This window comes from Cyanistes caeruleus, chromosome 1 (assembly GCF_971803275.1).
Source record: "Cyanistes caeruleus chromosome 1, bCyaCae1.hap1.1, whole genome shotgun sequence".
In the NCBI taxonomy this organism is placed as follows: Eukaryota; Metazoa; Chordata; class Aves; order Passeriformes; family Paridae; genus Cyanistes; species Cyanistes caeruleus.
Genome location: NC_141701.1, coordinates 130387278 through 130412751, shown reverse-complemented (window position 1 = coordinate 130412751; position 25474 = coordinate 130387278). Strand labels below are relative to the sequence as shown.

General features: G+C 38.1%; 1 protein-coding gene across 2 annotated transcripts; it reads left to right on the top strand.

The window, feature by feature from the left end:
* The first annotated feature begins 165 nt into the window (after positions 1-165).
* PTTG1IP2 (PTTG1IP family member 2) lies at positions 166-23637 on the top strand. Of its 2 annotated transcripts, none has more exons than XM_086858229.1 (7): positions 166-377; positions 2417-2469; positions 4791-4899; positions 7486-7594; positions 10704-10772; positions 15284-15330; positions 22058-23637. In XM_086858229.1, exons 1-7 carry the CDS (start codon positions 269-271, stop codon positions 22105-22107), a joined length of 546 nt encoding a protein of 181 aa, XP_086714355.1. In that variant the 5' UTR covers positions 166-268; the 3' UTR covers positions 22108-23637. The 2 variants fall into 2 exon arrangements, with proteins under 2 accessions (XP_086714355.1, XP_086714347.1); XM_086858221.1 differs by having other exon boundaries at positions 189-377; positions 10707-10772.
* The last annotated feature ends 1837 nt before the right edge of the window (positions 23638-25474 follow it).

Genomic DNA, 25474 nt, shown 5'->3' with positions numbered 1-25474 from the left:
ACAGGCACCGGAAAGCTCACACTGCAGAGGAAAGAAAAAAGGGTGAAGAAGGGAGAGGAAAAGGCCCCGTGTACGTCAGACCTCGCCTACAGTGACCGCAGATGAGCAGCAGGCACATCCCCGCCTCTCCCCCGACCCGGGAGCGGGGAAGGCGAGGCCCGGCCCGTGTCCCGCCCCGAGCCCGCTCCGCCCCGGGGCTGGCGGCGCCTGCGCGGGGCCGGGTGCCGGTCCCGGAGCCAGCGGGGTCCCATCCTGTGCCGTGCCGGCCATGGGGGCGGCGCGGCGGTGGCCGCTGTGGCTGCAGGGCCTGGCGCTGCTGTGGGGTCGCGTCGTGGCGGGGCTGGAGCAGATCCGCACCACGGTTCCGCCTGTGCAGGGTAAGGAGGGGCGGGCGGCGCTGCCCTTGTTTCCCGTCCGTGCCGCGGGTGGGGCCGTGCGGCCTTCCCGGGCGGGCCTGGCCGGGCCCGCGCTCGGCCCTGAGCCGGGCAGAGCGGCACGGCGGCGGGCACGGGCTCAGGCTCGCCCCGAGGCCTGCAAGGGCCCAGCTGTGCCCGAAGCGCCTTCAGAAGAGTTGCGGAGAGCTCGGGGCTTGCCGTGGTCTGTCCCCGGCGCGGAGCGGGCCGGGCCCGTGGGCTGGGAGGGAATGGCCCGCTCCCCGCCGAAGTGCTGGGGTGTTCCGGGTGTTGGCGGGACGGAAACAGCAGCCACAGAATCGCAGGAGGGGGCAGATTGGAACGGACCACGGTGGTGTCCTGGTACAGCCTCCCTTGCTCAAGCAGGGTTATCCTAGAGACGCAGTCGCCAGGGTTTGCTCAGCCCTGGGTGATGATGAGGAACGTGGCTCAGGGGAGGCTGACGGAGATGCTCGTCTCTCCCTGTTCTGTTGAAATCATTTATCATTTCGCTGCTTTTGGCAAATAGCTGGTGAAGCTCGGCCCCATATTTAGTTGCCACCAACAGATGTGACCACAAAGGTGCACACCAGATTGGCTGGCATCAAATTTGGGTATCTCAAGTGCACCTTGACAGGTGTGTCTAGATCCTAGCTAGAGGTATTTAATTTCCTTTAGGGAAGGGTTTATACTTGAAAAGGGAGCCCCCAGCTTTTTAAGACAACTAACTTGAAGCAAATTAGCCTTGCTAATTCATGTTCAAAAAGCTTGTTTGTTTGGATGTTTTAAATCTCACAATGAGAAAGTAGTGAAGTACTTTTATAATAGGCATGGTGATACTCCGTGTTGAAAAATCCCATTTGAAAATTTTTGGGTATAAACCGAACAGTTTCTGAACCTGCTTCTTATGAAGCAGGTTCATGAATTGTTATATGGGCCTTACACTTAGGCTGTTAATTGGTACCTGTAACAATTTAATTGATATGGGATAAACTGGTAAGGGGTTTTTCTATATGACTATATTAATTAAATGCGTTTAATGTTAAGAATTAGTACCAGAAATATTTCATATTGAATTATGAAAAGAAAATATTGAAATCTGTAGCTGTCTCCACAAGCAAGTCACTGTAGTTCAAACTGACTACTGCTTGTGACTGCTGTTCCATTTGGAGATCATTTAATTTATGCTGAAATAAGAACAAGCTTGTTTAATTAACTGGTGTAAAAAAATGTTGTAGGAAGTACAATTACTGGAAGAAAAATCCAGGTTCAGAGTAGGAAAGGAGTTTTCCCTTCATCTTTCAAGTAGTTCATCTAGGTCAAGATTATGGCATGTATGTGGCCCTGTGGGCAACAAATTATGTCTGAGTTATGGATAAAAAAAGCGTGGTCTTAAGATGTAAATGTGAACACCAGTATGTATGTATTTATTTTTTTTTAAATTCAGAGAAAATGCACCACTTGGCTTGTCAAGCTTCTGTTAAAGTTCTTATTGAACTCTTACATATTAATTTTGTATCCTATATTAGGAAATATTTTTTGCTGTTATTTAAAATCATTGTATTTGGAGAGCTTTAGCTTTTAAAAACTCTTTTCTCCCAGAAAAGCGTTAATACCTATGGAAGGAGACAAATCCTAAGCAAGGGCCAGCTTTTGCAAAGCTTCCAAAGCTGCACAATTTGGAACATTCCCTAAATTGAAATGTGTAAGTTCCAGAATTTCAGCAGAGATACCAGGAGACTCTTGGGTTACATCTTCAATGTTGTCCTTAGAGAGAGGAAGCTGAGGTTAAAGGTAAGCTTGAATTGTTTCCCTGTGTCTAAGGTTGAACTTAATTTTATCTCTGTTTACTGCAGTTCTCCTGGAATGGAATTACTGAGATTTCATTACTTCAGTCAAAATTATTGCTTTATCTAGGATTAGGAAAAAAAAAAAAAGGTTAAATATTATGATAAATGCTTGACCTTATGAAATAAAAATAAATGTATAATCTCTGTGTATTTTGGTGTTGTTTATTTTTTTAGCATGTTCAGCATTTTCCCAGAAGTCCTGTGAAGAATGTCTAAAAAATGTTTCGGTAAGATTTTTAACATCTTTTTTGATTGGTAAGAATTTCCACTTAATATGAAAAGAAATTGCTAGGCTTTCTTTGGCAGTTTTTTTCTTATTTAAGCAATAGAGTCAACCGATGTGTTGCTTCCCCTCTGTCACACGTGGTGCCAGTGTGCTTTCACTTTGCCAGGGTTGCTACATGCTTTGGTCACTCAGGGTGTTTTCTGTGCTTTGTCTGGAGAGGACAGACAGAATCCAGGTGTCCAATGTCAGTGTGTGCTCAGGGCTTTTATAGCTCAGCTGAGCAAGCTGATGTAGCTGCTGCCTCAGACTCATCCTCATTTTGAGGGTAGCACTTAGTTAAATGTCCATCTAATAAACTCAGTCAGTTAAAATGCCTTGCTTTTCTTCTGTTGTGCTAGGAAAACTGGGAAATGAATGTAAGTAAACTGGAAGTGCCTTTCTCTAAAGATGCCCCAAGAAGTGCCTGTAACTGAGGCAGAGTGTATGGGGTCCTTCCATTGACTACATCAGACTGTGTGCTTAAAACTGCCAGACTAAGCTACTGTTGATAGCAAAGTGTTCAGATTTCTAGTGAGATTGCAGTAAGGCAGACATTTAAATGCTAGAGTTTGTTTCTCTGTTCTTTGCTGAAAACTTCTTTAGCTCTACAATAAGGATTGTGGTAAGTATGCAGAAAGCATCCTGGAGAACAGAAGTGAGAGATTATTTCAAATTCAAACTTCAGATGTCACTGAAAATAAACATTTCAGGAGTCTTAAAGTTGCATATAAGTTTCCACTACTGAAAAACCTTTTCACCAAGGAAGACTGAGAAATATCTGAATTTACTTGCTTGTCTTAAGCATATATTGGGAAGAATGTTAATTGAATTGTATTGATTGTGTATTGTTAGATTCTTTTATCATTGGGAATGAGTCAATTGAAATATTTTCTTGTACTTCAGCCTCTGCTCCAGCCAGTAGCTGTGTCACATAGTGCCTTTTGGGTTAGACACGTTTTCAGTAGGTAGATGCAGGATCTCCATCAGAGTGATACAGCTGGCCTTCCTGGGCTCCCAGGTGTCATCAACAGTGTACACTCATTCAGATTAGGAGAGACCTCATGGGCCACCTAATCCAGCTTCCGACTTAAAACAGGGTCAACATTATATTCAGAGTTTAACAGTGACTTTTATTATGCCCCCTATTAGTTTTTATTTTTGAACTGTTAATTCTTATTAAATACTTGAACCAAGAAAGCACATTCTCATCTTACATTCATAATTGAAAGGGCACAGTTTTTGCAAAGTGAATTCTATTTTCTTAGGTTTTTTTGTTGATGTGTCCTTACAGATATGTTTGATTTGTACAGTCTAGCAACTGCAAAATAGTAATACATATTTCTTGTATCCACACTTTCCAAGAAAGCAGAATCTGCTACAGATGTTTTCCTTTGTATTTAACATTTTGTAATCCATTAAGAGCAAGATAACAGGCTTTGTGTAATTGAGGCTGTATGACAGAGATATTCTTGATACTGCTAGATAAACCATAGTTCCTGGCCGAGCTCTTTTTATAACAAATTCTAAAAAACCATGTTCTATCAAAGATTCCTATTGCTCTTATATAAAACTATATCACTGTTTGAGTTGTGTGGTAAATGACTTCTGAATAAGTATTTATTTTAACAGATGAAAACCAAAACCTGAGCTTGATGCTTAGTGATGACTTTAAAAGCAGAAATGTTGTACTGGAATTTTAACTATAATACACATAAAACCTTTAAATTTTAAAAATATCCAGATATATAAGCATGTGCAATTAAGGTACACAGAGTACTTTGAAACTCAGACTGGATGAGGCTGTATCATTCATTACCTTGCAGCTAAGGCTTCTGTAGACTTATAAGGATTCTTTACTATTTTCTTTCTGTTGATAATTAAATGCAAGGGTGAAGTAAGAGTATAGGTGTATTCCTTAAAAATACAAGGTGTTTTAAAATTCGGAACAGTTGTCAGTCTGATGTTGTATTTCTTATTTGTAAATTCCAGTAATTTTAAACCCAAAGCTATTTTGCACATTTCAAATATTCAGAGTACCTCAATATGTTCCCAGATCTTTTCAGGCTAGTGTTACTTGTAAGTACAAAATGTTCTTATGTTCTTATTCACCATTTAGTTTTACTGAGAAATTGCATGAGGACTTCTGTAGGCTTTATAAAACAAAGCACTTCCATTTCTCCAGTACAGCATTCACATAAGAAATCTGTCTTTGGAGTGGTGCACTAAATTGTTAACTGTTTTTGAAGATTAATAATTTGGGGTTTTTCTTGTTTCTTTGCACAGTGCCTTTGGTGTTACACCAACAACACGTGTATTGATTACCCTGTAAGAAGTATTCTTCCACCGTCTTCATTGTGTTCTCTCTCAAATGCTCGATGGGGAGTTTGCTGGAGTAGGTACTAATTTTACTTTTGCTGTAGAGAATTATATTTATGAGTATGATTTAAATAAGGCAGCTTGCTGGAGCTGTTTCCTGATACTTTATTTGGAGGGGTGGGGCGAGGAAGCTGTGGTTGATTTGGAGCCATAGCTCTAATCTTCTGAACTTAGAAACAGTCATTGCTAAAGTTTCTGTGTGAACAGCCAGTGTAGGTGCGCTGATGCAATGGCTTTAAAACATTTTTACCTTCTTTAAAATTTTTGGAAGTGTTGGGTGATTTGTCTAGATCCACAGTTCTATTATATTCCAGTGGTGAACAACTGAAATAACAGTGTACCAAAGGTATAAGGTTTAAAAGGAACATGCACGGTACCACTGTAGGTTGTAATCCTGCATCATGTCATTGTTCTTCAATTCCCATTTGCTTTGCATGTTTTACTACAAAATACAGGACTGAGCATGTGCTGCCATCAGGGTGAAATATTTGGTGCTGGTTTTGTAATAATGTGTGTACAGATCTAAATTCAGACTAAACTGGGACAGAGAACACCTAAGGCATTGGAAAGCCTCGTGTATGAAACAAGAGTACAGCTTCAGTCCAGCAGAGCAAAGGCTTGCTGCTTTCTGTGTGTTTGTGCATGGACACCAGGAGGCTGAAGGACAAAAACAAGTAGGGGTGAACTATCAGTGGCTGTGTCGACTGAAGAAAGTTACCATGCTTCGAGCAGAGAGATTTTGCAGCAGTCTAAATTAGAGTAGCAGAGGTAGAAGATTGCTGTTAGAACAACAGAGTTGTTGCAGAGTGCCTAGATCAAAAAGTCCAGGTGAACTTTATTAGTTCTATATTCTTACAGAAGGGCTTTGTGCTTTGTTTTCTGAGAACAGGCATTTGTGCTTATACTTTTGTTGGAGTTTTTTAGGGTATGGTAAGACTATAGTTTCAGTGATAAAGCTCTCTTTTAAGAAAACTGAGCTCAGAGTGTTGTAGTAAAGGCTCTAACTATGAAATGTTTAGCAGACTTCTGAAAGTGTGGAGGGTTAACTCCTGCCAGTAGATGAGTACTCACACAGCTGCTTGTTTCCTTCTCCTCTCCCATGTCCCCGGTGGGATGGAGGAATAAAAAGGAACAAGAGCAGAAAACCTTCTTGACTGAAATAAAGACGGTTTAAAAAGGAAAGGAAAAAGAGGGAGAGGAAAAAACACAATTTATTTTACTATCCCCCCAACAGGCAGATTGATTCTCAGCCAGTCCCCAAACAATAAATTCCCATTGAAATTGCCTTTCCCCTTGAAAGCCAGTTACGCCCTCCACTTATCTTTCCTTTACCTCAGATTTTTTCACTGACCACAAGATTATATGGTGGCCAGTTTGGGTCAAGTGTTTTGTCAGCATCCCCTCCTGACCTCTCCCAGACTCTTGCCTGTGTCCAGCCCTACTCACTAGGAGGAACAGAGGGAAGGGAGCAGGGTGGGAGGTAGGAAAATATTTTAATGCTCTTCAATCCTATTGAGCTACAGCAGAGACATTGGTGTGTTACCAGCATGTTTGAGCCAGAAATCCAAAACACAGCATCAAGTCAGCTGCTATGAGTTAACGCTCTCAAACACATCAAGTAGAGAAACACATGTCCTTTTCTACTGATACTAAGCATGGTCTTGACAGTTTACTGCTGCTGTGGAAATGGCTTCTGTCTTGTGTGCCATTTGTGTTTCTAGATTAACTGTAGCTTAAGCACAGAATGAAAACTTCACAATGGAGCACATTCTCAGAAAAAAAAAATAAAGTAGAAAAAACCCCAAAACAAAACAACACCAACAACACCCTCAAATATGCATTTCCTTAATAGACTTTGTGCAAATTACAGGCAGCAACATGCCATGGGGTTATATGGTCTTACTGAGACTGTCCCCTACAAACACAGCAGGAAATTTAATTAACTTGTGGAGGTGGTGGTGATGGTTTTTTTTTTCCCTTTGAGCAAATAAAATTAAGAGATGAATGTTGTTCACCATTGCTGAAAATGAAGGTGAATAGTGCAGCTTTCAAAGTCAAAAACAAATGACTGGCTTCCAGTTACAATTTAATAAGAATAACATGTGCTGACAGATTATTAACCAGAGTGAAGAACAGTGTAATACAAAGTAGTTTAATTTTGTTGGGTATTTTCATGAATAGTAAGCAGATGAAATAGGTACAGGTGCCAGGAATGCAGATTGAAAACTGACAGTCTTTTTCTGCACTTTAATAGGGTCAAAAAACCTTTTGTGCTTCAATTAAATAGTATACTTTTGAAAAAAATAAATTTTCTTTAAAAGAGATTTTTCTAAAAATTTTTGCTTTACTGGATGAAATATATTTTATTGTTTGTAACTTGTAGGGAAGTAAGAGAATGAGAAATATGGTTTTACTTAATGTCTGTTCAGTGTATAGCAAAGTTTGAATGTGTTACACTGCATTTTATCTGGCGTGGCTGAGCAGAATCACGTGGAGGTTTTTACATATAGGGATGAAAAATATGTCTGGGAAAGAAAGGAAGAATTCTCAGAAAGATGTTACTGATGGAGTCTAACAAGTTGAATATATTCATGTTTTTCAGTAAACTTTGAGGCTTTAATTATTGCCATGGCTGTGATAGCTGGACTCATTCTGGTGTCCATAACAGTCTGTTGCTGTTACTGCTGTTACTGCAGAAGGCGTTCCAGGAGGTAAACACATGTATTTGTTTTCTTTATTAACACTGTCTCCTGGTCTTCCCTATCTACCTACAATTTTTAATCTTCAGGATGCTAAGAATATTTTCATTTGGAAGCAGTTTTGTCACTTTATTAGTTTGTGAAAGAGAACAGGATATTTAGTGGCAGGTAGTATGACACTGGAAATGATGCTGGAGTGACAATGAAGAGATTTTTCTAGTGGTAACTAGCACTGATGTGTCTGACTTCAGGTAAGCTATTGCTTTAATTAACATCTATGTTTTACACTTTCTTATTAACATTGGACATGAAATCTTTCAACAACCAGGTAAATCCTTGCTTCTTGTGATAATGGTATAAATAATTTCTTTCAAGGCAAGCTCATGGTACAGCAAAAAGGGACCAGGTGAGTAACAAGTAACTGGGCAGCAGTGTCCTATACAGCACTTGGTATCCATCTTTCAGAGTTGCTCTAGGATCTGCTAGTCTCTAAGCAGATCTAGCAGTCAGTGTCGAAGGGATTAGTTGTCTTTGCCAATTCAAAAATATATTCTAAATGTAAGATAATACCTCTTTGCTCTAAGATACTAAGAATCATTTACTTATTTTCAAGGCAAGTAATACTGCAAAATTAAATGTTCTTGAGATCTTGGAGAACTTGTGAAATTTTTTTTCAACTGGCTTCTCTAAGTAGCTGATATTATTAAACAGAAGGAAGTAGTTGATGAGTAGCTAAAATGTGTATCAGTGCTGCAATGCAAAGTGGCACAGCACAATATCTTGCATTTATCACTCAAGTTTTAAAGCTTTCTGGACAGGATAGTTTCAGCTAGCTCTGTTCTTTTTGTCCTTCAGTACTTCCCATATGAATAAAATGGAGACCTTATTTCTTGGTCTGAAATTATTTTTGTACTTTTTAAAGTACCTTTGGCTCGTTGTTCCTGTTTGAGATTTGGTTTTGTTTTTTTAAAAAGAACTTATATAACTGTACATTGTTTGGTGCTGATCTTAAAGCCAGAGAAATATGGTACATGTGTGGCTTTAAAGAAACGTGAAAATAATTGCAAATAACATCTCATTCCTTTCTCTCTTTCCTGAGGAATAAGCATGTACCTGTTTACCTGTTTTGTTGGTAGGTTGGTTTACCAAATCTGCCCTAGCACAAAAATGAATACTCTAGCCCTGTGCTGGTAAGCCCTGAAGATGAAAAGAACAGGTTTAGATCTTACATAAGATCTGCCAACATCCTCTGCAGAACAACTGAGTGGGCTCCTGTGGCTGACATGTCAGCAAATAAAGCTTGAATCCTGTGAAAAGAGATATTAGTGCTAGACTTCAATTTTAGTAGCAAAGTTGTCAATCAGTACTGTAACACCTAATTTTAAAAATAGAGGGTTAGTTTAGAGTTATCTTATGCCAAGACTCCAGAGGTGTCAAGCTTAATCTTGTGACCCTTATAGGATTTAAAGGTCTTGTCAATCTGGGGTCCAGCTTATTTCAGGAGGAGTCAGAATGTGTTATTACGCTGAAGCCTTGTACATTATTGGCTTTAAGCCCACTGATTCTCAGCAGGAATTCTTTTGCTCTCTTCTTGTTTTTGGGGATTTACTTTCAGCAATAGAAACTTTTATTTTTTTCATGAATAGGAGGAAGGAAAAGTTGTGGAAATGACTAGATCTGTTTAACTGACTTTTTTTATGTATCTGAGGTGTATCCTTGTTCTGCAGAAGTATACGTATTTCTTGTGGGAATTCTTAAACTGTGGTGTATAAGTGTTTGAGAAGCCTGAATTTACATTTTCTTTGAACACAGATAATTCTTAAGTGCATTAACCCCCACATCAGTAATGTAGTTGGCTTATCTGTGTCCATCCTACCACCTAGGAATATTGGTGCATAGTTTTTATTTTTATCCTATGTTTTTGGACTTCTCAGAGTCTGGTTCCATGTACTTGTGACTGTTTCGTTAACAGCTATTATTCATTAAACTACTAAATAGACTCTTGTAAACATCCATTATCAGCCATGCTTTTATTTGTATAATCTCAAGCTTTCTGAATTTGGAAGAGCAACTCAAAGTATTCAGAAAATCAGAGGATACTTAATGCTCTTTAATTACAGAGGAATAATGTATTTTCTGAATCATATACCAACATTTTATTTATTATTTGTATTAAAGTGTTTGACATGCTGTAATTAACCACTGGATGTCACTCTTGCTTAACTTAGATGTTGGTGGCTGCAGATGTGTGGTAATGCTACTCAGGTGTATTAATATTGTAAATATTCATCTCAGACATCTTCAGAACTGTGTTCACTTTTGGAAGATGATGGGCAAGCATGGCAGTTGTACATTTATTAATCCCGAAGAATCATAAATTCCGTCAGTGAAAAATTAACAGAAAAATTGTTTGACATTTGCTTTAGGGTCCTAAAAGTCATACACAGTCTATCTAATAGTTAGGTGAAGCTGAGCTTTCTCCAAGGCAGGACACAAAGCTAAAGTGCAGCAGAGAATTCAGTAGTGCAAATCTGCACATGCACAGCTCAGGCATGTGTAGGTTCAGCATTTCCCAGAAACACACGGCTGATACTCGAGTAAATCCTTGCTCATTCCAGAACAGACTCGTTTCCTGGGGGCAGCTCGAGATTGGTTGTTGGAAAGATAAATTGTTCTGGCATCAAAGGCTTCTGAACCATCAATCTTCTTCCAGAGGACAACAATGGACTTAACTGTGCACATGCAGAACACTGAGTCCTAAATGGGGTGTGACACATGGGGAAAAGGGCAATTAGGAATCCTGCTTCTGGTGCAGTCTGCATCTTCTTAAGAAGCTTTGAATAGTCCTGTGGAGGTTGAAGGGCATATTACTACATGAGTAAAGCATTTTGTTATTATAAAATGTGAAAGGATAATTACACAAACTTGTCTATTATACTTACTCAGCTGTGAAATTTTACATGGCTATGAGGTAGTATCTCTGATCAGAGGCTATGAAGTAGTATCTCTAGTCAGACTATAAATTCTTTTTGAAAGTAACTAAATTCTTTTTTTAAAGTAACTAAATAGTATAAAGTTGCTTTTTCTTCCTCACGTGTTCCTTGCCTCCTTATTTTTCTAGCAGACTAGATGAAGAAGAGGAGCAGCTAGCTAGGAAGAGAGAAGAACGAAGACTACAGTCTCTTCAGAGGTAAGTTGACAGCTTGATATATAGCTGTACACTTCCTGGTGATGTAGGAGTATTCTGCCTTTCTAAGAAATACATGGAGTACTAAACAAAGAGGCATTGTGATGTTAGACATGACAGTGTCAGGTTTTTACAAAACAGCTTTATTGTGAGGCTGATGTACCTGATTAGGAGCTGTATTCCTGTAAATGAACAGAGGGCAAACAAGTTGATGCTCAGTGTGTCAGGTACTGTGAATGCTCATGTAGCATGCTCTGTGCATGACAAACATTATCCAAGCAGAGAACAGATGCAAATTTGTTTTCATAAACATCTGAATTTGTGAGCTGAAAGTGTCAGACTTAAATATGCCTGGAAGGGTAACAAACAGGTGTCCAAATTAAGAAATATGCTCACACACAGTTTCTTAGATAAGTTATATAAAATACTTTAAACGGATCAGAAAAAAAGGGGAATTTTCTACCTCTTAATCCAGTTATAACTAGTCACAGCACAGTAGGCTGAGTACTAATATGATCATTATGTTTCTCATATAATGCTTTTGTTTCTATTTAAAGAGAAGGGATCCAGTGAGGAATATCAACATCTTTTTGTATGCCAGAACCATGTGCCTTGTGGTGAAATGCACATCCTTAATTATGTAGTAATTCATTCAGTTAAGATAGCACTTACCTGTGTTTGTTATAGCAGACTTCTGACTAGGTGCATAACAGAGGATGCTTGTTCCATAGCCTTTCCTCTGTGATTTGTGTATCAGCTTTGAATTCTTGGTACAGTTAATCTGTAGGAGGTCTGATGCTTCTGGAGCGTAAGGTGTGCTGTGCACACACCAAGCAAGTGGTGTTGCACCAGGCAATTAGCAACACAGGGCTAATATCAGCTCCATTCTTGAATTTAGCCTAGGAACAAGGATCCCTGGGATCACTGGGAGCAGACTGTGCTGCCAGATGATTGCTGCAGCCTTACTTAGAGCAGCATTCCTCTTTCCCAGCTTGTCTCAGGAGTGTGTCTGTGAAACAGAAACTGTTTTAATTGCAGGAGAGAGCTTAGCAGCAACCCTGGGGTGTTTCCATGTTCTGAACACGCATACCTGTTGTGTGTGTGGCTGGGGGGCATGAGAAAACACAAGGAGTAGGCCACTTCCAGAACCTAGAGCACCTCACCCTACCCACTGCTTGCTTCCTGTAAGACCTCTGGAGGATAAATTGCTAGTAGCAAGCTGTAGAACAAATTAATATTCTCAACAACCCATTTTTGACAAGCAACCTGCAAAGGACAACACTGCCTAACACTGCCTTGTGCTGTGTAGTCCTTCCTTTCTGCTGTGAAGTTTACACATAGTTTATGAAAATAGCTGAATAGATGCTCAGATAAATATCATGAGAGGAAAATAGGCACAGCATTGACCTTGTATCTATCTGTTTTTTGTTCTTTTCTTGTCATCTTACATGTTGTTTTTTTTCTGTGGGATACAGCTACTTCAGATACGGCTGTTGATATCATTTGGCAATGGAAGGTGAACAGGACTAGCTTGAGCTTCATTTCATGGTTCTATTAGTGAGTGGTAAAAACAAAGTAAGGCGGCCCAAGTTCCATAGTGTTCCATGGATATATTTTTTGTGGAAGGTTTAAGATGACTGCAGCACTTTGTATTTTCTGTCTTCTCAGGTACATCAAAAAAGTCTGCTTTGTAAGTTTAATATTTGTTTGCATTAAAATTCAGTTAATTATGGATACTTTAGTGTCTCTTTGGAAGATGCCTGTTAAAAGGAAAAGTAAAGGTAATTATGTTTGCTCTCTGCTTGTCTACAGAAGGCTGAAACTAGCTGCCAGTTTACTGAGAGGGTTGAAAATCACTGGTGATAGTTTGAGTTTGCACTTACAGTGAGGAGCATTAAGAGAAGCATGTCTGGAGTTCAGATTTTTTACTTAAAACAGGTATCTTATTGCATAGCTTTAGTCCTTTATTTGACTTCATCTCTAACATGAAAAATAATATTTAAGCATAGCGTTGAGTAATGAGTCTTCTTCTATACACTCAATTATTTACAGCTTCAAATACATGGTATATTTATATGTTAGATTTATATAATTTATAAATCACTATTTATTTTATAAGTTTATAAACAAATGCTAAACAATAAGATCCAGTACCAAGTATAAATTGATATTGGTAAGGAAGAACAAGGAGAGAGGCCAGGGAAAGAAAGGATGGCAGTTTATTTGTGAAGAACCAAGTATGGAAAATTATGTGAATTGTTAGTATTGAGAAAAATACTCCCTCAGCTCATGGGGACAGCTTGCATGAGAAGCCAAAACTTTAGCATCTATAATATGGAGTAATAGCAGTGGTGTTAAGAAACAGAACCAACTCAGAAGACTGAAGTGACTTGAGCTGATAATAAAGTGAGATGTGGGTGGTGCAGTAATTCTGGGCAGCTGATTCAGGGACTGCCTGTTCAGAGCTGTGTCTGGTTCTTCTGGGTTGATGTGTACCTAAGCCTTATTTACTGAGCAATGACTTAGTCATGGGTGAAGTGATGCTGTCGTGGCTGTATGTCAGAGTTTGAATGTTTCACTGATATTGGTAGTTTTACTCTTCAAATTTAATTAGATGTTTGGTGGTTTGTTTTGAATAGCCTCAGGAAGTATCTTAAAGCCTTTCTGAGGTTTAAAGCCTACACAGCTTGGTTTTGCACCATCCCCTTCTTAAGCAGGTGCTTTCTGAATTCAGAACTGATTCACACTGTCTGCTGAAGTACTGAACTTTCAGTAGCTGGAACTGCAGCAGTGAGTCTCTGTTACTTCAGACAGGATATGCAAAACAAGGAAGAAATGCCATTAGTACCAGCAGTAATAAGCCTGGCTTGAGGTCATGTGAAAACTGTACGGTAGAAAGGTTTAGCTTTACACTGGAGAAGGCTGCTTTAAGCAGAATTTCTCTATTCTCTTCCTGAGATCCCTTACCCTATATAATATCTTCCTCTTATGTAACACAGTAAGCAGAAATCCTGCTGTCAGGTTACCTCCAATAGGTAAATTTGTCTCCTCTTTTTCTGTTCTTTTCAATGTCTCAATCCTGACTTTGTTCTTCTACATGAATTTCATTACCCTGACTCTCCAGTTCCTCTTACTGCATTTTGGCCAGCTTGCTTTATTTGCTATGCTCCCTGGGCTTAGTAATGCAGAGGGATATAATGAACATGGGTATCTCTGGGAAACAGTAGTGGAAGGTTTTGAGTCTCTGTCTCGTTTGGTTTTTCTCATCACGCTTTATCTGCATGCTTTTCCATGAAGTGCAATTGCTGGAAAAGGCCAGTTCAACCCTCAGCTCTGAAGGAAGCAGGATAATTGCTTCTGAGGACACACAAGATCTGATTAGCAGTAGGAATTGTTTGGAGGTGGAATATGCATAGGGCAGATGGGATCTTCGGTGAAATAAGCTGTCAGTGCTTAACAGCTTTCTGCTGAATATGTGCAAATTGGAATCCGGCAAAAGTCACAACTTGTCTAACTGGGTTGGATTTTGACAGAGGGTAACAAAGGGTGTATTTTTTTTAATGTTTGTTTGGTTTTTGTTTTTTTAGAGGAACAACTTTTTTGCTAAATTCTATGTCTTTTCCTCAAGGTATATAGATCCTGGATCATACACTTGAAGCAGTTGTGTAGGAGGTTTTATGCTTGTTTTTTAAACTAAGCAAAATAGATCCTTCCTTTGTAATATAGGAAAACTATCTGAGAAATTACGGAATTTTTCCACTTAAACATCTTTCATTTTTCCCCCCTTCACATTTGCAAAATGGAAGGAGAAATCAACTCATCAGAGACTTGGTTTATGTGAATAATTTGAGTTTGGCATTATCAGATACAGCCTTGAAAATGGTCTTATGGTCAGACAACATAAAAACCAATTTATATTTAGCACAATATTTTAATTTATTCTCTGCATGGATGCCATTCAGCATTTTAGAAACCAGTAGTTTTCACTTTCACTTGCTGTACATCTTAAGCAAAATAGTACTACACATTTTTTTCCATTTAGGATTATTATAATTAATTAGTATTCTGAAGCGTGTTCTGTGCACAGCTAAATTTTACAATTATGCTTCCTGCTGGAAAGCATTGGGGAGTCTTCCAGTGTAGTGCCTTACTTATATATAGATGAACACCTCAGTGTGTGGAAGTGTGTATATATGTGGATAATTTACTTTTATATAGAAAGGATTTCTTATTGTTTATTGTAATACATCTTATGTTCGCACTATCAAGTAAGAATTCACACTATTAGTAGGAATTTATGGTAAGTCATACAGTGTATGTAGATACTTAGAGATGAAATGTAAATAGAAAAATTATGTATGTATGTAGCAGCTAAGTGGGGTTTTTTTTAAAAAAATCGTAATGCAATTACTAATGCCAATGTAAAAGTACTGTTGTCCTTTTCGGATGTAATTATTGTTTGCTTACAGCTCAAAAGCATCTGAATGTTCTTCTGATGCCTTTATTTCTTGCAGGAAACACGAAAGAAAACTGAAGCATGATGAAATACGTAAGAAGTATGGTATGTGTCATTTTGTTTTGATATTAAGCCTAAGTTGATTCCTTTTCCCTAATTATTGTTAAAATTCACAGCAGAAATAAGCTGCTTTATGAGCAGCAGAAGTAATCAAGCCCAGTGTTCTGCTGATGCCTGTGTTCTGACACCTGATCTCAGCACATTTATTCTCCTGTTCTCTTTCTGCACTGATTGTCCAACCGGGCAAGAAGACAGTGTGCTTGGGACTGAACAGTGGTTCAGTCTGTCTCTTCCTAAGTAAGAGGACTGAGTTTGGGGGCTTTTTTGTTCGTTACTGAATGTGATAAATTAACCTACTTGATCTTTGCTACTGGAGCCATGCCTATTGAAGGAGGAGAGACTGACTAGTAGCTAGCAAGCTTTTTAAATCAAGCTTGAAAAAGAAGGGTGGAGGATGCAGCCTGATGCAGGGGTGAAATATTTTTTTCTTTGTTTTTAAGTGGAGCTGTGGTCCAGTTGTAGAAGAATATCACAAGACTGTAGGACCTGCTGTATAGGAGGCTCTTATTATGTAGGCTTGTCAGTGCTTGCACTTTCCTTTTGATTTGTTCATAAGGTTAATAGTACTGTATATTCAGAGACAGAGCTGCTAAAACTTGGCTGCATTTTTTATTATGCAAATTGCACTAATGTCAGAGAAGGTGTTTCTAGGGGTCTGAACAGTCACTCGAAGCTGTTAATCGTCATCCTCTAGTTAAACTGATTGGCAGGGTCTAGGAATGCCTTCATGAATCTGCAGCCTGCCCTTTGCCTGATGCAGAAGTGTTACAGACAAACTAGGAAATTCTCTGCCTGGAGAATGTTTGTAAAAGAATGATCCTTTGCTGGAATGGAGGAGAACTGGAGAACTGCACTGTGACACTAGAGCTGTAGGAGAAAGAATGTTGTAGAAACTGGAAGTAATTTTTGTTAAGCCTCAGTCATAGAAGTTGTTCTGTGATATTTTACAGGATAATTAACCCTGTATCTCAACCACAATTCAGTTTCAAGAGGTGTTGTGAGTGGTTGACAACAATAGTCCAGATGTAAAAAAAGCAAACAAAATCCAACACAGCACAGGCTTTTTGTGTTTGCTTCTCCGTAGAAGAGACCTCACTCAGAGTCAATCTCAGCAAGTTTGAATCACTGGGAAAGGTCTGATGAAGAACTTAGTGCAGTGGCTGTGTCCCCACAATAACTTGCAGCACTCAGTGCAGATGGACCTTTGCATCTTCTGGGTGCAGCCAGGATGCAGGTCCTGGATGCAGAATTGCAGTTCCCATATCAGAGCCCTGCGCTGGGGTTCGGTGATGTGAGAGTTGCATTCGGTTATGTTCTGCTTGTGAAACCAGTTCACTTGTCTCTGCATGGCCCTACATTTTACTGAAGACAATTGTCTGTTCAGTGCTTAACTTTCAGATCTTTGTGGAGTGCTTTGCTGGATCTTGTTAGAGTACTTGATTTCCCTGAAATGTAAACCTGTAATGCAATGCCCCTGGAATACAGACATCAAATTCAGTAAATCAAGTTTTGCTTATAGCTATACTGTGCACACAGTCATAGAGAGCTAGAGTGTCATTTTGTCTCCTCTATCAATGATTTAATGAGAAACAAGTTCATATGTTCATTGTGTTAATGGAAGGTGTTCCTTCTTGTAAGTCAGACATACTCACTCCTTCCTGCACTTAGGTTTTGCAATGCAGCTTACCTGCACAAGATTGCAATTGGACTATAAAGCTTAAATTTTATTAGCAAACTTCTATATAAAGTTTATTGACAGGTTTGCTGTGTTGTCTGAGCAAAAATTAATTTATATTATCAGATATATCAATTTGAGGCCTGGAATCTCATGGTTAATTTTTGTCTTAAAGAAAAATCTTACTTTCACATAAACATAATTAGCACATCCTTAAAGGATGTTTGTGACTGAAGAAAAATAAAATACAAAATATGTATAAATTCTGAAATCCAAAAATATAATTGCAGTTGAATATAAGGGTTGCATTCTGATAATAGACATATGATTGTCAGAATAATTCAGTGAGACACAGTAGACTTGAATCTTCTGTCCACATTTTTTACTGTCTAGAAAATACAGATGTTAGCATATTAAACATAATCTAATAAAAATTGCTGGAAATAATTATGAAGGCTCTAGATTATTTTGCACTTTTACACACTGCAGAGAGATTCTCAGTTAAGTAGGCATGAATGAGTGGCAGAATGACAATGACTTTGTTAACCTGACTGTAGATTAAGATGATGCTCAAAATTTCAGTATTTGGTTGGCTTTAAGGGAATGCCTTTTCCCATTTCATCCCCCAGCTTTCCATACCCCATTTAAATGGTAATTACACATTTATAATGCACTGCAGGTGTCACTCTAGCCACAATCCTTTGGGAGCATTGGAAGCAATGGAGAGCTTTAGCAACCAGGAGTACACAGTTTCAGTTGTTTCTTTGTTGCACAATTTGATAGTATTTTTCATTTGCTCACAAATATGAATGCAATATGATTACACAAATTATACGTTGACTCTTAGGAGAAATTTAAAGTAGAATTCAGAGTACTTTGCAGCTTGTGTAGTACACAAAGGAACTACAATTTAATTCCTGCTGCATTTGCTTCTATTGTGTGTTCAGTATAGCATTAGCAAGAAGCTGATTTATTATTTATTTATTTATTTATTTGAGGGTTTTGCCTGGTATTAGTGGCAGGATTTTTTTCATTTAATTTTTGCAAAATTATTATAATTTCATTGCTTTAGTTCTGCAAAGGTTTTGATTAGCTATTTTAATGATATGAAATCCTCCCTTGTTTATTTATGTAAGACATCGGTTTTTATATTCAGTAGTTTATGACAGTAAATGTTTCTTCTGTTCAAGGTAGATACTTGACCTTCTTTAGTGTTCTGAATGCAAGGCAGGAGAGCCTTGCATTGCCAAACACTGAAAGCTATTTAGTGAATACAGCTGTTAATCTGAGGGGCAAAAAATAAGGAGGAAAAGTTTAATAAGAGGTGAAGACATGCAGCAAACTAGTTTTTGGGGTTTTTTTTTTGTTTTCAGCTATACACAATCTCTTGTAGGTATTTCACTTGTTAATTCTGTTTGTGGCCAATGATATGGGATGAGAGATCTCAATGACTACGAATCTGCATAGTTAGACAGTATACAGTATAAATTGTATACTGGATAATGCTGGAAAGAGGTATTAATTTCTCTTGACCATTGCTCTGTCATTTCATATTTATTAAGATTCTTCATTATTTCATACAAGCTAGTGAAAGATACTGGACTACTGTACCTTTCAAATTTTTGAGTGTTTCTTAGATACTGCTAAGTAGGTTAAGTCCTAACCTCAAAATGAGGATAAATGGAAGTAAGAACTTTTAAGTGACTTCTGTGCCAATATTCAAGTTCACTAGTGACATGTAATGGACTTGATTGCAAACAAGGCTCCTGAAGATACAAACATCTGGTTTCCCTGAACCCCTGAGGGTAAATGACAACTTGGGTAGTGGCTCTCATGATGACAGGAAACAGTTGAGAGACAACTCCTGTCTGGTTCATGGCAGCACAAGAGCTTCAGCTGAACCAAGTGTGCTGCCCTATTAGCATGGGCCGCCAGCTCCTCTGAGTGGCACTGGTAGAGCAGCTGTGGCAGGCAGCTGACAGAAGCTTTTTGTCATGCCTCTTTTTTTGAATGTGTCTCCAAATAGTTGTTGTTGGAGCCTGATACTTCCTCAATAAGAGTTAGTGCAAGTGATGAGCTGCTGTCTCACTCCTCTTACTTAATGTGTGTAATCTTACAATGTACTTAAAATGCTGAAGGTAAAAGAAATTTAAATGCTGGATGCAGGTTTGAGAGCAAGGCTGAAAGGTGAATGTATCAAGTATTGTAACCCCTGGTTATCCTCATTTTGAAGGAGGGCTTGCCATTTCTCTTGGAGTCCCTTTTTCCTGGGAGATCACTTTCTGAAGTCAGAGCCAATAGTATTCACATTGGATTGGCCCATAGTTCTTAAAGCCTATTTAGTTTCAGTATTCTGTGATGAAGCAGATGAGAGTACTTTAAGTTAGGCATACTAATGCCTGATTGGTGGTGATTAGATCTGTTCATTCTTAAACATAATTCAGTAAAATTAAAGTAAATACTACTGGGAATGGCATTTGCAGTGAGGAGTAAAAATGGCACATTCACTTGAAATATGAGGATTAGTTTTCTAAAATGGATTTTAGCTGAGTGTTTTGGGGCAGGGGAAAAGTATATTCACTCAGAATCGTATAGGAAAGGTTTATCAGGAGTCTTACACAATCCTCTCATTAATTTGAAATTGGCACTACTGGATGTAGAAAATATTTTCCATTTGGTTTCATCTTTTTGAACTGTAAAAAACAATACCTGCTGTTTTACTGTGTTACTTTCAGACCTCTGAAGTGTTGAGTATGTGTCCTGAATGAAATATCAAAAAAAATATAGTAAGCACTTGCCAGACTCTACAGAGAAAAGTTTACAGGCTGTGTTCATTTTGTCAGGAATATGATACCACCTCTTGCCACTTTGTGGAAAGCTTTTGGAAGTTAGGTGCATTTATTTGTAAATGGAACTTAATGAGTGCAGGGAGTTTATGCAGTGGCAATTGTAATAATAGTGGTAATTTCTAGCATTGAAGCTGATTTTCAGTAAAGGTTGTGTAAATGTGTTTTGTATTTCAAAGGGGAGAGGTACAGAAGTACTGCATTTTTATTTTTTTTTTTTAGTTGGACTACTCAGTTGTGTTTTAGGCAACTAAATATATTAGGAGCCATATATCCTTACTGCCAAAGTACTAACAAGTCTGGAGGAAGGGTGAGGGTGGTGATGATCTGGGAGTAAAATAAATACGTCTGCTCTCTTTGGGTTGGGGTTAAATTAATGCAGGAAAATTACCTGAAGGCACTGAAGGTTGAATAGCAGGCCAAGGATAAGAGGGTTTTTTTTAAATTGTGTATTAGTTTGCTTCACATCTAGAATAAACTTAGTGGACATCACAACTGTTTGTTTAAATGCATGAAAGGTAAGATTAAAATTTGGGAAGTAACCATTCTTTAGAAGTTCAAAAATATAAAAATTTCAAAATCAAAAAAATCAAAAAATATGGTAGATTATTTTTGAAAATTATATCATCTAAGCATATTCTTATTAAACAAATGCTTAAATTTTAATTTTTTTTTTCAAAAACAATTATAGAAAGGGATAGTACCTCTGATACAAGGTACTGCACCAGGTAAATAGACTGTATGTCATGATACATGGCTGAAGCTTTATAAATGTTACTGGAATATTCCTTGGACAAGTAAGGGTCGTTATATATGAGGAATAATTTTGTTATTAACATTTTACAAGTTTACCGCACGTAATCTTGTTTATATGAGAGATTATAGGACTTTTCATATTATTCTTTATTCCAAATATTTGATGTTCCTTATCAGGTGGTTAGTTGCAGTAACTGATACAGTAATCAGCACTGAGCAGTTGTGCAGCTTGACTGGCATCTTAAAATAACCTGGCAGTTCAAATGAAACTCACCAACTGCACAAGGTAGTCAATAGTGTAGTCTGCCTACAGCAGCATTAGGTTTTCACTTTCAGATAAAACAGTGAATGTTCACCATCCGTGTGTAGTTGCATGTGGAAAACAGGTATGGTGTGAAAAGGACTGAGAGTAGTTCTTACAAGGTTTGGCAGTGACTAGAAAAATTTTTTTTTGTCATTTTTGTGAATCTGAACGTTTGTGATTTGGAGTTGCTCGCACTGTCTTCTGTCTCTATGCCTAGACAAATGAGCTAGAGAAGAGCCCTTGTCAGACATCAGTATAAAAATCTTGGCAGAAAAGATAGCAGTAGTGTCCTGTGCTTTCACAACATAAGGTCAGCCTCTGGACTCTTACAGGACTTCTTTATTTTCAGTCTTCTGCCTACCCCAGGTCTGAAGTGTGGTTTAAAGTCTCTGAAATAGTTTCTGTGTGAAACAGCAATTGCTCAGCTAATCCATACAGAGGATGCTGTGCATATCCAGGCACTCAGCATAATTGGATGGCTTTGCAGCACTTTCTGTGACAGTATTCTAGTATAAAGTCATTAAGAATCTTTGTGAAGGAAATACACTGCACCTTGGATTAAGTGATGCTCTAGTTCTGGTCCCTGGAGGTTTTAGTGCACATAAGAAGTGATCTTCATTTTTTCTTAGAGATTATTGTCCTGTTGCAGAAAAGCTGGCTGAATGTGACAGATGGTTGGGTATAATTGAAGTAGAACTAAGTCAAAGTAGCAGTATCTTACATTTTAAAAGGATGATGATCTTACAGTCACTTGCATTTATAAACTGGCCACTTGGAGTCTGTTCTTCTTGAGACATCTCTATACTTAGTTTTTTGTCAACTTGACTCTCACAAGTGCATTTTTGGGGTATACCTCACAAAAGAGAAATGTGTTTTCCATGATAATTTTTCATAGGAAAATGTTCTCTCCCTGCTAAATCACGAAATACTTATACATGATTATAGTCTGGGAAGTAAGCATGCTTAACACTTCTAATTTATTATAATACTTTAGTGTTCAGGTAATAGAGCACCTATTACAAGAATTGGCTTTTGGATTTGTTACATGCAGTACCTGTTGCAGTGAAGTCAGTAACTCAAAGCTTTTCAGTAATAAGAAAATGGTAAATGTGGTTCCATTTTGTTTTGCAGGTCTTCTCCAGGATTCTGATAACCCCTACAGCAGATTTGAGAATGAATAAAGATGAGAACCTTCCACAAGAGCTGTAACTGCAGAATCCAGGAAGACAGTTTGTTTTCATTTGCCTTTTGTGCTCTTTTGCTTTTGTTTTCTTCTATCTAAAGTGTTTTTTTCTGGTTGTAAAACTAGAAGCAGCTAAAGACTTTCTGAAATAACATGTTTCTATCTCCTGTGTGTGTAAAACTACTTTTTTATAAACGGTTTTTGTTGTTGAAATGTTTGCTGAAGTTTGTTGGTTATCTTTCCTCTTCTTAAATCTGTATTTTATTACTTGACTTAGATGGCTAATAGTCACAATAGTGTGTTTGAGTTCAGTCTTAACTGCCACTTCAAGTAGTTGTTCTCATGTTGTTCTCTCCTCCTAAATAGAGATTTTGTACATACATATATATATATGTGTGTGTGTGTCTAAACAAAAAGCAACATGGAAACACAGTTCCACATAGCAGAAATAGCTGTTGAAAAATAAATCATGTGCATTCTTGTGGGTGGAGGTTTTTTTTTGCCTAGAAAAAGATCTTCCAAGAGTGTAATGTGTAAAGGTTGACAGTGGAGAGCATAGCTGTCTTTGAATAATTAAATTCAGTTGTGAGAATGTTAGTCTGTACTTTGGATATAGCACTAATGTGAAAAAGAAGCCAGTTAGCAAAATAGGAGAAAGGTTGATCTTGAAACAAACAGTTATTTGTTCCTAAATTTAAGAAACATCAGTCTTTGTGAATAGTTTCTTCTGCAAACTTAATGTATATTGGAAAAAAAAAAAGTATAAAGTTGCCAGGATTCTGCATTTTACCAGGGCTGACCCTGGCCAGCTGCTACCCAGCTGCTTCCCCCCTCCCTTGGAGGCCTGTGGGAGAGAATGGGAACAGCAAAGGGTTGCAATAAAGGCACAGTAAGTGGAGGAAAGGAGGGTATTGGGAACACAGTCTGCAAAGGCAATTGCCACCTCCCAGAAGCAGACCATTTCCCAGTCCCCCCTCCATTTTTCTTGGTGAGCCTGGAATGGGGTCAGTTTGGGTTTATTATGGCAAACTGCTTCCTCTCCTAGCTTCTTGCTCACCCCTGGCCTAGTTGCTGGAACAGGCAGAGTGGGGGAAAAAATGAAATCTTGATGCTGTTCAAGCAATGCTCAGCAAAAGCCAAAGCACTGGGGTGTTACCAGCACCATTCTTGCCACAAATCCAAAGCAAAGCAGCACCGTGAGGGCTGCTATGAGGAAAGTTACCTCAGTCCCTGCCAGAGCCAATACAGTAAGAAGGCAGTATTTTTGTAAATCTTTTATTGTTATTTTGATATTTCCATAATGTGATTTATTTCCTGTCTTTGTTTTCATAGAGATGTTTTCTTGAGCACTTTTAGTTGCTTACCAGTATGATGTGACAAGCAAAGAGCTCTTCTGTCCCCCCATTTATTCTGTACACTTTAAATCACCTCCCTTGCTGTTGATTATCTGTTAAACAAATGTATGGTATTGAAGATATTTGTGTTATTTTTGTCCACATTCCTAAAATAAACTCTTTAACATCTTGAATATAATTCTGTTTACTTTTGTTGTTCCATACCATTTGAAATTAACATGATTTAAAAGAAATTACCAAGTACAACTTTGGTGAAGGAAAAAGATGTATTTTTGCTGGAGGTGTGTGGCAGGAATTAGATCATGCCTGTAGGTGAGGATGTGAATTGCCATTCCTCGTAGTGTCAAAGAACTTGCCTCTGCTTAGGTTCAGTAAATAACATTTATCACTGGTTTTGGTACACTGTTCTTTCACTGGCTTTAGCTCTGCAAACCATTTCTCTACATAGTTTCTCAGGAATTTATATAAAAATAGCTTTCCCACTTTCTGAAACTATACTGTAATTAGTGTTAATGAAATACTGGTCTGTTTTTTCTTTTTCCTTTTTTCTTTAACTCCTATTTAGCACATTATTAGTAGGCACTGTATTGAATTTCATGTTTATCTGTCAGCCATTGTCAAATTTGAAGTATTATTCAAATGCCTGTCTTAGAAGAATGATGGTCTGTGATAAGAGTGAGTTGATAGTGTGGAAATGAAACATGCTATTGTTTTCCCTGGAGATAACTTTTGCAAAAATGATGAAGGTCTGTCTGCTGTCTCATGACCAAGTAGTGACATTCCTGACTTAATAGAAAAGCATTTTTCTTCAGCACCTGCTACAATATATGAAGGGCTGTCATGTATTCTATCTAAAAGGGGAGGAGGGACAACCTTTGTTACCATTTCAAAGATGGTAAAGTACTCGGAGAACCAAAATATTTTGAAAAAAGGGAACAGGGGAATTGGCATTACTAAGTCAAAGTTGTGGACATAAAAAACTTAACAACTGTGGTCAAATTTACTTCATGTTAAGCCTTAAGTTCAGTCTGTAGTTTACACAAAATGTTAAGCTGGACATCAAATATGGTATATTTTGCTTATACAGTTAAGACTATTAATTCAATGAAACTATTGTGGACACCAGCCTTGGAGCTTAATAGAAAATGCAAAAATCCTCATAAAATCCCCAGACTGTTCAGATTATTTAACCTTCCTTTTCTGTGTTCATTGGAGCAAATAATTGGATGGGAAATACCATTATTTCATTATATTAATTACCTTCTCTGCTTTTCTGTATGTCACTCTTTCTTTCTTTGGCTTTCCATGAGAAGTGTTACTTGGCTTTGTATTTCAGTGTAGTCACAAGTAATTGGGAAAGCAGCTGTAGAAAGAGGTATCATTGTATCTTTGTTTCTCAGGTGTATGAACAAGCGTATCCTTCCTTGTGAGCTTCCTCTCCTCCACACTTTTTCAACAAAAGAAACAGAAGGTATGCAATATAATAACAAAAGCAGGGAAACAGCATAACCTAGGCCTGAAAGCTGTATCTTTATTGTGTTTTTCTGATTTCCCCTTCATTCACAATCTCTTCCCTTTCCTCTGTATTTACACTTTTCATAGTTATTGCTTGTGAGTTTTAGTAGTGAAGGTATTGCTGTTGGAAAAGAAGAGCAGTCTGGGAAATAAAAAAAACCTAAAATTTGTCTTCATCTTTCCACAGAATAGAGCTCCCAGTACTCAAAACTCAAGTGGGACAGGTTTAAGAGTGATACTGCTGGATGTACTTTATGTAAGTGAAGAAAATTTTAGTAGATTGAAGCATATTGTTTTAACTTGTCTTAATGCAAGAGCTTTTTTGCCACTTCAGAAATCTTGGCTTTGATGATGACTCCATTTAGTTGTCTGTACCATGTCTTTCTTAATTGTTATTTGATTATTAAGTAGATGTACAAATACTAATTATGGAAAATGGTCAGTTATTTTTTTCTTAGGGTGTCTTTGTTTCAGACTCCCATACATAGATTTCAC